We start from the raw sequence: 15,724 nt of genomic DNA, 5'->3' as shown, positions 1-15,724 counted from the left end.
GTATCACACATTATTATAGTAATCTATGCTCATACAAATGGCAAACAATACTTATATAGAAAGTAGTTTGGAGGATATTATGCTCTATGTGAACATGCATTTTTTACATCCTTATATTGTTAGAAAGCAATCACAAAAGGTGTGATTCGAATCGGTACTCAGTCGGTTAAGAATTAGATTTGTTAGAATATAGTGTAATTATTGTAGAATATCCTATATAGTTATAGCTAAGATCTAGTACTATATTTGTATCAATCTTGATTCTATTTAAAGCCTAATATTCTTGAAGGAATAATCAAGCAAAAACTTCAAGCATTCTCTCTAAATTATACATGATATCAGAGCCCATAAAGGTATGATTTTTTCCTTTTTCTTTCTTCCCCTAGCCTAATTATGATTTCTAAAAATTTTCACACTATAATTTCTGACCTAAGTAGTACTGTCGGAGCAAGTTCGCATACATCCCAAGGGAGTTGGATCTCACCACCACTGTAGATCGAATCCCCGTCTTTTGGTGACCTATGACATATAATTTCATCACCGAAAATGCCACCGTTAACCTCCACATGCCGCCACAAGCTTTTTAGCTCCGGCCCACGCATCGGTGCATGAACTCGCTTCTAGCGAGCTCTCCGACCATGGATACCACCATCTAGATAGTCTGAGTTCGGTAGTTCTTTTTCCAATCACCCCTTTCACTGGGTCCCTCTCCTTTTTAGTGCAAGGCATAAACAACCCCTTTGTTGTTCTTACAAAAGGTATAATTTTTCTTTCTTTACCCTTATCATCATGACCAGGCCTCCTGAATCCTCTTCACCTAATCTGTTTAAGCTCCTTTTCTATAGTACTTCTACTATTACTACTGTTAAATTGTTGGGCAATAGTAACTATATTTCATGGGCATCTTTCATAGAATTATGGTTTATGGGACAGGGATATGATGATCAATTAAATAAAAATGCTACTAATATTGTTACCATAGAGAAGACAACATGGTCCAAAATTGATGCTCAATTGTGTAGTTTGTTGTGGCATTCTCTTAATCCCAAGCTACTTACTTTGTTTCAATCCTACAAAAAACCTGTTGTAAGGTCTGGACTAAAGCCAAGACATTATTTACAAATGGCATACAACGAATATATAAAGTTGTCTATGATATTGTCCATTTGCAGCAGAATCAACAGGATATGGCTAGTTATCTTGGACAAGGTGAAACGCTACTTGTTGAATTTAAATCGGTTATGCCTTCCTTAGAAAGTATTATTGCACAAGAACAACAGAGGAACAAATTTTTTTATGGTCTTGGCACTTATAGGTCTTCGACCTGATCTTAGTTCTATTCGAGATCAAATATTGATAGGTTCTACTATTCCTACTGTGGAAGATATTTTTGCTCGCGTTCTCCGCATTTCCATAACTCTAGCTCCGTCTCTTAATATTAAAGCATCTGTGTTTGCTGCATAGAATGGTGGTCGAAAATGGAAAGGAAATAAATCTAAACACTATACTCATTATGATAAATCTGGTCATACTTGGGAAACCTATTGGACATGACATGGTAAACCACCACAACATCAATGATCAGTTGCTCATCTGATCCACAGTAATGGAGTGGGATCCTTCCTTTGCCCAATGAATCAAGCAATTCAATCACTTTGATAGGATCTAATTATAATGAGTATGTACACTTTCAAGCTGCCAAACAGCAAGCATTAAAGTAGTCATCATCTGTATCTTAATCTAGCACTTTAGTTCTATTTGACTAAGTCCATAATAAAAGATCCTTGGGTTCTTGACTCTAGTGCTTTTGATCACATCTCTGGTAATGAAACACCTTTCTCTACTCTCACCTTCTTTGAACTCATCTACAGTTACCTTAGCTAATGATTCACAAACTGAAGTTAAAGGCATTGGGGAAGTTCAACCTACTCCTTCAATGAGTTTGACATTAGTCTTATTCACTCCTGAATGCCCTTATAATCTACTTTCTATCAACTGAATTGACCAAACAACTTAATTGCATTGTGTTCTTTATAGCTAACTATGTCTTTCTGTAGGATCGATATATGGGAAAGATGATTGGAGTGGAATATGAGTCACAAGGACTATACTATCTTTCCACTCCTAGACACATTGTTGCTTTTGCTTCTACTGCTTCCGCTGAACTTCTTCACAATCGTTTTGGTCATCCCAGTCTTACAAAACTTCAACATTTAGTTTCGAATTTATCTTGCTTAACTATTTTTAGAATGTGAATCATGTCAGCTTGAGAAACAATCTCGTGCTTCTTTTCCTAAGCGAGTCAATAATAAAGCCTCATTTATGTTTGAAATTGTTCATTCAGATGTTTGGGGTCCTATTCATGTTAGTACTACTTTGGGATGGAATTACTCTGTTACCTTTGTTGATGATTATTCTTATTGGACTTGGTTGTTTCTAATGAAAAATCATTCAGAATTATTTTCCATCTTTCAAAAATTTTGTACTGAGATTCAAAATTGGTTTGGTGTTTCCATTAAAACATTACGCAGTGATAATGCTCGAGAATACTTTTCTTAACAATTTAATGAGTTTATATCTTCTCAAGGTATCCTTCATTAGTCCTATTGTGTGTATACACCTCAATAAAATGGAATCGTTGAATGAAAGAATTGCCATCTCATTCAAACAACTCGTACGTTACTTCTTCATAATCATGTTCCACTTCCTTTTTAGGGGGGATGCAGTTCTTACTGCTTGTTTTGTTATAAATAGGATGTTTTCTTCTGTTCTACAAAATTAGAGTCCTCATTCTATTTTGCTTTCTCCTCGCGTCTTTGGTTGTACTTGCTTTGTTCATAACAATACTCCTAGGAAAGACAAACTTCAACCAAAGTCAATTAAGTGTGTCTTCTTAGGTTATTCTCGTTTACAAAAAGGATACAAATGCTATGACCTTATTTCCTTTAATTTTTTTATCTCTGTGGATGTAAACTTTTTCGAGACTACTCCTTACTTTCCACATCAATGAATTCATCCAAACTCAGTTTCTAAAGTCTTTCCAATCCCTATTCTTCCTTATCCAACCACATCTTGGAGTCTTCAAGTCTATTCTCATCATCCTACTATTGACATTGTTTTGGATACAGGTACACAACCAAATGACTCATCTCCTACATTAGTCTCACCTCCTACACCGGTCATACCAAGCTTAGAGTCGGCTACTCCCTATTACTCTTCGAAAAGGTATTCATTCCACTTAAAACCCTCATCCTATTTACATTTCTTGTGATACCATTGTTTATCTCCTTATTATTATGCCTTTATCTCCACTTTGTCTGCTGTTTCTATTCCTAAGAATATCAACGAAGCACTTGCCCATTTTGGTTGGTCCGCAGCTATGATTGAAGATATGATTACTCTTCATAATAATGGCACCTGGGATCTTGTTTCGTTGCCTCCTGGAAAAAGTACCTTTGGCTGTCGTTGGGTTTACACTATCAAAGTTGGTCCTGATGGGAAAATTGATTGTCTGAAAGCTAGGCTTATAGCTAATGGGTACACATGGATTTATGGTGTTGACTACGATGATACTTTTCACCTGTGGTAATGATTGCTTCTATCTGCCTTCTTATCCCTTTGGCAACCATAAATCATTGGCCTCTTCATCAGCTTGATGTTAAAAATGCTTTCTTGCATGGGGAGTTAGCTAAGGAAGTATATATGGAGCAATCACTTGGATTTATTGCTCATGGGGAGTCTGGTTTGGTAAGAGTCGGAGTGAGGCTGATCATTTAGTTTTTTGCCGACATGGAGATCATGGTAAATGCACTTATTTAGTGGTTTATGTTGATGACATTATCATAACAAGCAATGATCATGAAGGGATCTCTCAACTTAAGGATCATTTGTTTAGCCATTTTCAAACCAAAGACCTGGGAAAATTGAAATACTTTCTAGGGATAGAGGTAGCTCAATCCAAGACAGGTGTTGCAATTTTACACAGGAAATATGCACTAGACATATTAGAAGAAATTAGCATGGTAGACTACAAACCTATGGATACTCTTATGAATCCCAATGTTAAACTTGTTTCGGGATAGTGGGACCATTTAAAGATCTTGGAAGATAGAGAGACTTGTTGGTAAGCATAAGTATCTAACAATCACACAACTGGATATTTCTTTTGCAAATAGTATAATTAGCTAGTTTCTCTAGTCCCCATAAAATAGCTATTGGGATGTCGTTACTCACATTCTAAGGTACATCAAAGGTACTCCTGGGCAACTATATGAAGACAAAGGTCATACGCAAATAGTTGGCTACTCTGATGTTGATTGGGCAGGTTCTCCATCTCATAGACAGTCTACTTCAAGCTACTTTGTAATGATTGGATGATATCTGATATCCTGGAAGAGTAAAAAAGCAGGATGTTGTGGCTAGATCAAGTGCAGAAGCAGAATATTGAGACATGGCATTGGCTACATTTGAACTTATTTGGATGAAACAACTTCTTCAAGAGTTGAAGTTTCCAAAGTGAAAAAGATGAAACTAATATGTTATAATCAGTCAGCATTGCATATTGCCTCAAATCCAAATTTCATGAAAGAACGAAATATATAGAAATAGATTATCACTTTATTAGGCAGAAGATCCAGTCAGGTTGTGTTGTTACATCCTTCATCAATTCAAATAATCAGTAGGTATATATTCTTATCAAATCCCTTAGAGGTCCTTAGATTGATTATATATGTAATAAGCTAGGAGCATATGACATGTGCACTCCAATTTGAGGGGGAGTGTTAGAATATATTGTAATTATGTTAGAGTAATTTGTAATTATTGTAGAATGTCCTATATAGTTATATCTAAGATCTATTACCATATTTGTATCGATCTTGATTCTATTTAAAGCCTAACATGCTTGAAAGAATAATCAAGCAAAAGCTTCAAGCATTCTCTCTAAATTCTACAAGATCTAAACCTAAAAGGTCAAAGGTGACTTTTATGTACTCTTTTGGTCATAACTTGATCTACAAATAATATTTTTGATTGATTCAAGTGATATTGGAAACTAAACATCCAAAATTTTTCAACAGTATTGCACACCAAAATCCAATATAAACAGGCCCGAATGGAGCAAAACAATTTAAGATAGAAGACTAGAAATTGGAGGTTGCTACCAAGGTAAGGTGTGGTTGCCGCAAGACCTTATGCCGCTGCTAGAGGCTTGGTCCAGCCGTTGCATGTGGGACTATGGCCGCTGCACCCTAGTGCACGCCCTGGGTCCCATCGTCTTTTTACCTTTTTTTTTGGCTATTTTGCCTTTTTTTGCTCCTATTTAGGTGATATTGACCATGTTTCCCCTATAAATAGGCCCTCTAGGTCTCACTCTCACATTCTTTATTCTCTAGTTGTATTGACATTGAAAAATCTCTCTTCCCTTTTTTTGCAATTCTAAGTCTTCCCCTTTTCTAATTAATTTTCTTTAAATTAATTATGCTTTCACCATCCCATAATTAATTAATTGAATTCTAAATTAATTTTTGAATTTTCAATTAATTAATTTCATTTAAAATCTTAATTTATCATGTTTAGGCTTTGGATCATTATTTTCATAAAAACTATTGATTTTAACTTTGGATCGCCAAAAATGGATTTTGGCCTTGGATTGCCAGATTTTGTATTTAGAATGGTTTTGTGAAGCCGTTTAGAAGAAGAGATCAAAATACGAAGTTAAGATCCATAGAGGACTTATCTTGGCCTTTTGGTGAGACCTACATGGTCGACTGCGAGGTTAAATGGAGGATGGATGGACTCGGCTCTTTCGTCATGTTTAGGCTTTGGATCATTATTTTCATAAAAACTATTGATTTTAACTTTGGATCGCCAAAAATGGATTTTGGCCTTGGATTGCCAGATTTTGTATTTAGAATGGTTTTGTGAAGCCGTTTAGAAGAAGAGATCAAAATACGAAGTTAAGATCCATAGAGGACTTATCTTGGCCTTTTGGTGAGACCTACATGGTCGACTGCGAGGTTAAATGGAGGATGGATGGACTCGGCTCTTTCTTCTTATGTAGATGCACAAAATGGTCACCTTTTCGCCTCAAAGCTTTATCTTGATTTAGATTTTAAAAAGAAATATAAGTCAGTTGAGGTTTGGGTGACCAAGGATGGTCTAAACCCGAAGGAGGCCTTTTAATAAAGGCATGGTGGACTAAGGAGGATCCAAGCCAAAGGTAGGAAAACCTAAAAATCTAGGCTAAAGAAAGAAATTAGGGGAAAAGTGAGTTGGAGGAATATCACCCTGCCCACTTAGAACAATCAAGAAGAGTGGAGGAGATGAAAAGGGAGCTAGAAAGGCGCCATAGGAATTTTTCATCTAAAGCTTCTAGAATGTACTTTGCAAGGCGCAATAGTTCTAGAGAGATTTTCATGTCTTTTTGAACTAAAAGGACGAAATTCGGTGTGGTTTTCAATATGCAACCACAAGCCTTTGGAGGTTTGCCTAGCCGATAATGAGCAGTTGATTGCTAGCCTTGGGTGATTGACCACTAGCTAGCAGTGGAACCACCACTACCTGGCACTCACGTCTCCATTGGCTTGCGGTTAGGTATTTCTGATGCCGTTAGTTCGGTTCAATTCAATTTTCAACTGCTTCAAGGTCTCTTCTACCTCTAATTTTGGTATGTGAGGTATCATTATTATTTTCATAGATGAATTCTGCAGATTTTCACATTTTGGCTTTACATTTACAACATATATCATTGTCAAGAGGAAATTAAAGCTCTTGCTATCTATTTTCTATCGATATCAAATTTGTAAAGAAATTGAACTCGAGAAAAGAGTTACGTCCAAAACAATGCAAGTTATTTGTCTATTTGGCATCGATTTTGATTCACTCGGTTCAAGTCCAGTTTGGTGGATTGTCCAAGTCTAGTTTGGATATCCAAGGTGTAGAATTTACTTGTTCACAGTGCTATAAGAAGGAAATGACCTTACTGATTTACCCTTTCCAAGAATAGAGTTTGAGTCTGAGTCCAAAGTAACAGTTATTGAGTCCTCTTTGCTTTCTCTAAGTTTAGCTTAGAATCTAATTCCAAATCTGAGCCATTATTGAGTCTTCTTTTTATTTCAAAGTCTATATTGAACAATGATGGCCTATCTTTCTAGCTTTATGTATCCATGACCGTTGGCATTTTTTCTTTAATTATAAAATTTTAAGTTTTTCATACTTTTCCTTCTATTTATCCTTTCATTTAAATTTAGTTTGAATGAAATATAAAAAATAAAAGAATAAAAAATGATAATGGCAAAAAATATATTGAATTTGGCACATGTCAAGAGATTGCATTGAATCATTGCTAAAATATGCTTGATTACAAATTGCTAAATGATCATCTAAGATAAAAAGTAAGTTACCTAATCAAGATCATCAATTATTTAGGAAAGTTTATATGGCGAGATCAAAAGTAGTCTCTTTGACTTACTTCATTACAATCAGGCTCATGTTTATCTATCTATTAAGAGGAAAATAGCCTTCCTGATTGGTAGGCTTGGCCACGGTTTCGGAACCAGCGGTTCCGGTTCCAGAAAAACTGGAATCGGAACCGAACCGAAAAGGTCCGGTTCTGGTTCCGGTTTGGAACCGTCCGGTTACAAAACCGACGGTTCCGATCGATTTTCCGGCGAATCGCATAATTTTAAATTTTAAATTTTGAAAACCTGTTTAAAAAAAAAATTATTTGAACATAAAAAATTAAAAAATACACCTAAAAAATTTTAAATTTTGAAGACCGGTTTAAAAAAAAAATTATTTGAACATAAAAAATTAAAAAATACACCTAAAAAAATAAAAAATACTTCAATTAAATTTATTTTTTTAAAGACTTGAACTGTTGAACATAATTATTTTTTTTAAAAAAAATTTCAACTGAGTTTTTTTTTTTTTTTAAGTTTGAACATAATTTAAAAAAAAAATGGGCTTGAACTTAATTTTTTTTTTTTTTTTGTTTTAAAAAAAAATTAAGTTGCCTACGTATCCTCTTGGGGTTTAGAGGAATCAAAGCCCACGTAGTTCTTACTTACCTTATACCAATTTCACCCCTTTTACCTTAATCGCTATTTGCACCACCGGTTATGTTCCCGTTGAGGATCCATCGTATAAATCATATAAATTTTCATTTTCTTTTGGATTTTTTTGGGCTCTTAGTTCGGCCTTGGTCCAATCATCCACGCATGCTTGTGCTTCTAATGAATTGGGTGTCATACGAGATCGTGTTTCATCAAGTATGTTTCCTCCTTGACTAAAAGCTTGTTCAACCGTAACAGTAGAGACCGGAGCTGCTAAAATTTGTTTTGCAAGTAAAGAAAGAATTGGAAAAGTATTTGCGTGACGACTCCACCAATCTAAAATTGGAAAATCAGTATCTGCATAATCATCACCAAACTCAAAAGAAGTTGTTAGATAATTATCAAATTCAGAAATAGAACTGGATTCCCTTGTTCTTTTTTGTCTTTGTAGTAAAACTTGTTGAGCAACACCAACACCACTTACCCTTTGTGTTGGAAATTGTTGAATATTAGATTGAGAAGAAGTAGAAGTAGAAGTAGATGAACTAGAAACTTGAACAAATTCATTATATAATTGCATAATATTTTGTTTAACTTCATGCATTACTACATTTATATTAACATTATCTTCTACATCAAGATTTAATACATCATAATAAATAGTCAAATAATCACATAAAACATCCATTTTACATCTAGGATCAAACACAATAGCAACAAGATAAAGAAGTGGTATATTTTTAAAATAAGATAACCATTTTTTTTTCATTGAAAAAATACAATCTTTTAATAAATCATCATTTTGAAATTCTTGAAGTGCAGTAATAATATTAATACACATAGGTAAAAATAAATGAGATGTGGGATAATAAACCCCACTAAATTTATAGGTAGCATCATTAAAAATTTTTAAAATATCTAAAATTTTTGCACAAATCTCCCAATTTTGTGGATATAAATTAATATCCTCAATATTATTAGTAACAAAAAAGCATAATAATTCTTTATAAGAAAAAGACTCGTTTAGTAATTCATATGTTTAATTCCAACGAGTTGGGACATCCCTTGGAAAACGTTTTGGTGTTTTATTATTTTCTTTACAAAATTTAGCCCAACTTTTCATCACTTGGGGATGTGTCCATAAATATGAAATAGCTTTTTTAATTGGAGAAATAAAAGATTCAAGAATTTTTAAACCATCTTGTACACATAAATTTAAAACATGGCATGCACATCTTATATGAAAAAATTTTCCACCAATATTTGGTTCACAAATTTTTTTAAGTTCAATAATTAATCTAGTATTTGCAGAAGCATTATCAAATGAAATTGAAAAAAAATTTTTTTGTCAACTTATATTCATCTAAAATTGAAACAATTACTCTATAAATATTATTTGCAGTATGTTTATCATCAAAAACACGAAAACCAATAATTCTTTTTTGAATTTTCCAATCATCATCAATCCAATGACATGTAATACCCATATAAGAATGCATTTGCCAATGATCACTCCAAACATCACAACAAATTGAAACACGAATTTTCATTTGAGAAAATAAAAGCTCTAACTCTTTTTTTCCTTTATTATATAAAGAAATAATAGTTCGTTTTACAGTATTTCTTGGTACTCTTTTAGCAGAAGGATTTAAAGATTTTTGACAATAATTATTAAAACCTACTTTTTCACCAAAACTAAAAGATAAATGTTCCATAGAAATCATTTTTGCTAATTCTTCTTTTTGTATTTTTTCAGAATATTTAAATAAAGAAAGGTTAGAAGCGTACCCGGAAATTTGTGTTTGAGACCGATCAACTCCTATTTTTGTTGGATGTTTTGTCTCCAAATGCTTCCAAAATGATCCATAGCCGCCCGCTTGTTTAAATTTATAAGATTTTCCACAATAATTGCAAATTACATCGTACATTTTCTCACCTTTGAATTTTTTCGTGAAATGGATGGCGAATATGTCGGAACTTTGTCTTGCTCTTGCAACAATTTGTGCTCGTTGCTCTTGCTCTTGCTCTTCATCTTCCTGTAATTGCTCATTAAATTCGGATTCTTGAGTTGGAATATCCAAATTTTCATTTTGATAACCCTCAAAATTAAATTGGTCGGGAATCATATCATAGATGTCGTTTGTAGGGATAGATGATTCTCCAATCTTTCCCTTGCCCTTACCCGAATTTGAGTTTCCTCCACTTGCCATTATATGATAATAAGATATAATTTGGAAAATTGAATAAAAAAAATTAGAGACAATAATAACTTAATAAGAGAGATTGTAGAGTAGAGAAGAATAAATGAATAATATAGAGTAGAGTGTAGTATATTGTAGAGAGAGTAAGTAGAGAGAGTTGAGATTTTTTTGTAATGAATTTGTAAATAAAATGAGGTATTTATAATAAAAGCCAAAAATTCATTTTTCCAAAAATACCCTTGAAACCAGCCGTTATGTAGCCGTTTATGGTTGTTGGGAGGGGTAATTAAGAGATTTCACAACAAATTTTTTTAAAAAAAAAAAACCAGGTATGACAGTTACAACGGCTAGAACCGCCGGTTCGAACCGGCAGTTCTAACCGGCCGGAGAACCGGCGGTTCCAGTCCAGTTCTGATCGGTTCTCTGGAACCGCCGGTTCTGGTTCCTAATTTTCTGGAACCGGAACCGAACCTGAATTTTTCGATTCCGGTTCCGGTTCGTCCCGGTTCCGGTTCTCACCGGTTCCGGTTACAGTTCCAGGCCGGTTCGAAACGACCCGGAACCGTCATTTGGCCATGCTTACTGATTGGGGCAGTGAATACTGTTATTTCCTTACTTTCTAAATTTGCAGAATTTGGTTAGTAAATCTATTTTACTTCTCTAGTAGAATTTTGGGTAGTAAAATAAAGGAAAATGTTTTTTTTTGTCCTTGAGATTTTGCAAAAGTAATCAATTCAGCCTGGTATTTTTTATTATTAAGTATTCGGTCCTCGGTTTTGTCTAGGGATGATAGCGGGAGGGTATCCATGAATCTTAAATTATCCAAATCCGAACTTATATAAAAAATACAATTTTTACTCGTAATGGATAGGATACCCGTGGTATCAACTGCCAAATTTGTTTGATATAGCGGGTAACGGATAATAGGTAGCGAGTATCCAAATACCTATACTTGTACCCTATCTGTATCTATTATGGATAGTAATTTTACTATCCATGTCTGTTCTAAACCCATTAATTTATAACTACCAATATCCTCTTTTAACCGATCGGAGCGAGGCGGGTACCCTTAAATACCCGCACCACTTCCATCACTAATTTCATCTTAATAAGTAGTCTTTCCGTTCAAAACCAGAGGCATTTTCCGTTAAATGAGGTAAAAATAAACTTATGTCAGTTCCTAATATTGTGCAGCAAGCTCTAAGTTTACTTGATGAGTATCAAGGTCCTTATATGGCCAAGGAAGTCGTTGCTAGTAAAACCAGTTCTGCTCGATGGTCTCCACCTGCAGAAGGTGTTTCCAAGATAAACCGAGATGCAACTATCATGGAAAATGTCGGGTTCGGTTTTGGAATGATTGTCCATAACTCAAGGAGGGGGCGAAGTATTGGTCTCGAGGAAGCTGAATTTGAGGCAACAATCTTTTTTATGAAGCATTCTTTAAAGATGGTGTTTTCCCTGTCTCTCCTTGGTCCAGCAGTTGCATCCTCTATTAATAATCTTGTCTTGAATGATTTGATCATTTCCGAATGAAAGTATTTTCTTTTATTCTCAAAAAAAATTATAAATATATAGATCGGCACTATTACCAGAACAAACAATGTTATTGCCAGATAAAATATTTTACTTATATCAAAATGAAAAAAATTATTCCATTTTCATTTGGATCAAATATATTTTTCTATTATTTCAATATGTTTCTATTCATATTTGATTTTTTTTTTTTTTAAGTCCGTTAATATCATTCATGCCCTTTAAAATCAATATACTATGCTTATAAAACTAGTGTAAAAATTTGTTTTAGAATTTATATAATTGATAATTTTTAAATTGGTAATAATATGGAAACAAAACTTTTACTATAACTTCATAAGGCCAAATTAAAGGTTCATTAATATTAACAAAAGAAAGTTTAAGTAAATATAAACCATAATATCATAATATCATGTAATTTATATAAAAATTTAAAATGTAAAAGGTTGAGAGATTCAAGTTCAAAACATATGACTTCCCTATATAAAAATTAAGTAATAACAGCAAGCATCATGTCACATCCAATTAAGCAAGATATAATAAGAAAATAGTAAAAAAATACTTCAATTCAAAAAAAAATAAAAAATAAAAAATAAAAAAATAAAAAAGAAAAATTCTTCAATTGCATGCTTATTTGTTATATTTACATATAGAAACGCAATAGTACCTGCGGCGTTTGAAACAAAAGTAGAAAGAAATGGGCAGTGCTTCTCCTCCAAACCCAGTCCCAGTCGCATACCAAGGCGGCACATCAGCGGCGGTTCCTGACTGGTTAAACAAAGGAGACAATTCATGGCAAATGATCTCAGCGACACTGGTTGGCCTCCAAAGCGTGCCAGGCCTTGTCATCCTCTACGGAAGCATCGTCAAAAAGAAATGGGCTGTGAATTCAGCTTTCATGGCTTTGTACGCCTTTGCTGCTGTGGTCATCTGCTGGGTCGTTTGGGCCTATAAGATGTCGTTTGGAGAGAAGCTTTTGCCCTTTTGGGGAAAAGCTGGACCTGCCTTAGGCCAGAAGTTTCTTATCAAACAGGCTGCTCTTCCAGAGACAACCCAGTATTATGAAAGCGGAGAGGTAGAGACGGCCATGGTTACACCATTCTATCCGATGGCGTCCATGGTTTGGTTTCAGTGTGTTTTTGCTGCCATAACATTAATATTACTGGCGGGTTCGGTGCTTGGGAGGATGAATATAAAGGCTTGGATGGTTTTTGTGCCGCTCTGGCTGACCTTCTCTTACACAGTGGGGGCTTTTAGCTTGTGGGGCGGAGGGTTCTTGTTCCATTGGGGTGTTATTGACTATTCTGGTGGTTACGTTATTCATCTTTCTTCTGGGATTGCTGGCTTCACTACTGCTTTTTGGGTCAGTTCCTTTCCTTCTTTTCTTTCTTCTTCTTTTTATTTTCTTTCAAACATTTGTTTTCTCTTTCTTTTTCCGTTTATTCATTTCTTGCTTTTTTAGGAGAACTTGGTGAGTTTGATTATTTAGTTGAAAAGTAAAGATAACTTGTGAAAATAGTTTTTTTTTTTTTTAATAAACTTGAGAAAATAGTTATTATTCTAATATAAATAAGATAATATTGAAAAACATCATTTATTACTCATTAAAATATTTAAAACTATAAAATAAAATAATCGGTCTCAAACGAATTATAATTTTTGTATGGATGAAGTGGAAAAATAAAACATTGTGCTTGTAAACTTAATAATTAACATCGCCTATTCAAGATAGATGGGAAAATGTAAAAGTCTGTCTATTCATTTAATCATTATATTATATTGTTGACTCTTAATTTGTCGGTGATACTTGGAAATAAGTTGAATAAATTATAATTTACTTATTTATAATTTATTTTTTTATCTGTAATAAAGAAAGAATCTTTATAAGAATCTTTATACATCAAAATGTTTAGTTTTAAATTTTATTTAGGAATAAGAATCTTTATCTCTAATTTAGAATTTTTACTTTAAAATTAACAAATGTCAAAACCTTTAAACAAATTTATAGGTGGAATCTTTATTTTAAAGAGGCATTAAATAAGTCAACTACTATTTGTTTATTTTCAAAATTTATTTACAAGTAAGAATCTTTAGTTATAGATCAGAATCTTTTGGAATAAAAGTCTATTTATGTATTTATTACTTTAGAAAGAAAAAGGACAAAAAGGAATTCCAAGAGTTGAGGAGAAGTGAATGTTAATGATGCAGGTGGGGCCAAGATCAAAAAAGGACAGGGAGAGATTTCCACCGAATAATGTAGTGCTGATGCTGGCAGGGGCAGGATTGCTGTGGATGGGATGGGCTGGATTCAACGGTGGAGATCCATACACTGCCAACATAGACTCTTCTATGGCCGTCCTCAATACCAACATTTGCGCAGCTACAAGCCTTCTTGTTTGGACTTGGCTTGATGTCTTTTTCTTCAACAAACCTTCTGTCATCGGCGCCGTTCAGGGGATGATCACCGGCCTTGTTTGTATCACTCCCGGTGCAGGTTTCTTTTTCTACTAAAAATATCTTAAACTTTTAAATTTTAATTAAAACCATTAGAATAATAAATCCAAAATTTTAAAAATAATAGTAAAAAAAAGTATTATAAGATGGAAACTATTAATTTGAAAATTACTTCCTCCACTATTAAAGCTATTATTCAATTATATACTTTCTTCGTCTTATAAAAATAGTCGCTTTTTTTTCAACATAGATTAAAAATGGATACTTAAATTAATTTAAATATTAAATTTACCCTTCTTTTTTCATATATACCCTATCTTCATAGAGTTTTTAATAAAAAATTAATATCTTTGTTATATGTTTTAATTATTTTATATTATATCCATTATGTTGCGAGAAAAAAATAGAAAGAATATGACAATGTTTGTCTATTTGACTAAATATTTAGTAGTTCTGTGCATATGAATTGTTGACATAAGTTATATGATAAGGGTATTATAGAGAAACCAATAAAAGGACTATTTCCAGTTTTAGAAATGAGACTATTATTTTTGGACTTCCGATATGAAAAATGGGATTTTTTTTTTTTTTTTTTTTTTTTTTTTTTGGATGGAGAGTATAACGAACAAACAAATCAAATCTATAATGGGGGACATTAAACTTTAATAAATTTATGAATCGAGGAATATTATTACAAATTTTAGTTTGATCGTTATGACAAAAGACTTTATTCGTGGACCGTAACGTAACGTGATGCAAAATATTTATATTAAAAAGGAAAATGCAAAAAATTGATTGGTATTGTTAATTAATGGTAGCTAATGAACCCATTAATTAGGTGTTGTCCAAGGATGGGCAGCTATATTGATGGGAATAGCATCAGGAAGTATTCCCTGGTTCACGATGATGATTGTACACAAGAGATGGACGCTCCTCCAGAAAGTGGATGACACCCTTGGAGTCTTCCATACTCATGCTGTTGCCGGCCTTTTAGGTGGCGCTTTAACCGGGCTTTTGGCCGAACCCCAGTTATGTGCTCTCTTTTTACCGGTCACCAACTCTAAAGGAGCTTTCTACGGCGGATCTGGTGGGCTTCAATTCCTCAAACAACTTGTTGGAGCCGCATTCATCATCGGATGGAACCTAGTTGTCACCTCAATCATCTGTGTGCTCATAAATTTGGTGATCCCATTGCGTATGTCGGAGGAGCAACTATTGATCGGCGACGATGCTGTGCATGGCGAAGAGGCCTATGCACTGTGGGGCGATGGTGAAAAATACGACTCAACCAAGCATGGTACCTACTCTGATGATACCTTGCATCCGAACACATCAACCGGTGCTACTCAAGTGCTTTAGAATTAGAAATCTTTCGTTGTTCTATGTGAATAATTTATCTTTCAAATTAGTCTGTTTCAACTTTCTATTTGTTTAGTTATAGATCTTTTCATGGAACTTGCTCCGATTTTATTCCGCACTCAT

At 33.9% G+C, this 15,724-nt stretch overlaps 1 protein-coding gene across 1 annotated transcript; it reads left to right on the top strand.

Moving 5' to 3' along the window:
* The first annotated feature begins 12,484 nt into the window (after window positions 1–12,484).
* LOC105641170 (ammonium transporter 3 member 1) lies at window positions 12,485–15,697 on the top strand. The gene is made up of 3 exons (XM_012225655.4): window positions 12,485–13,151; window positions 13,997–14,282; window positions 15,081–15,697. Exons 1-3 carry the CDS (start codon window positions 12,486–12,488, stop codon window positions 15,599–15,601), a joined length of 1,473 nt encoding a protein of 490 aa, XP_012081045.1. The 5' UTR covers window position 12,485; the 3' UTR covers window positions 15,602–15,697.
* Window positions 15,698–15,724: the final 27 nt, after the last annotated feature.

This window comes from Jatropha curcas, chromosome 3 (genome assembly GCF_041381405.1).
Source record: "Jatropha curcas cultivar XTBG-Jc1 chromosome 3, XTBG_Jcur_1.0, whole genome shotgun sequence".
NCBI classification, from domain to species: Eukaryota; Viridiplantae; Streptophyta; class Magnoliopsida; order Malpighiales; family Euphorbiaceae; genus Jatropha; species Jatropha curcas.
This window is presented reverse-complemented; position numbering and strand designations above follow the sequence as displayed.

Coding starts and splice junctions, on each gene's coding strand:
- LOC105641170 (XM_012225655.4), top strand. CDS start 12,486: ATGGGCAGTGCTTCTCCTCCAAACCCAGTCCCAGTCGCATACCAAGGC. Junction 13,152..13,996: donor GCTTCACTACTGCTTTTTGG/GTCAGTTCCTTT, acceptor TTAATGATGCAG/GTGGGGCCAAGATCAAAAAA. Junction 14,283..15,080: donor TTGTATCACTCCCGGTGCAG/GTTTCTTTTTCT, acceptor CCCATTAATTAG/GTGTTGTCCAAGGATGGGCA.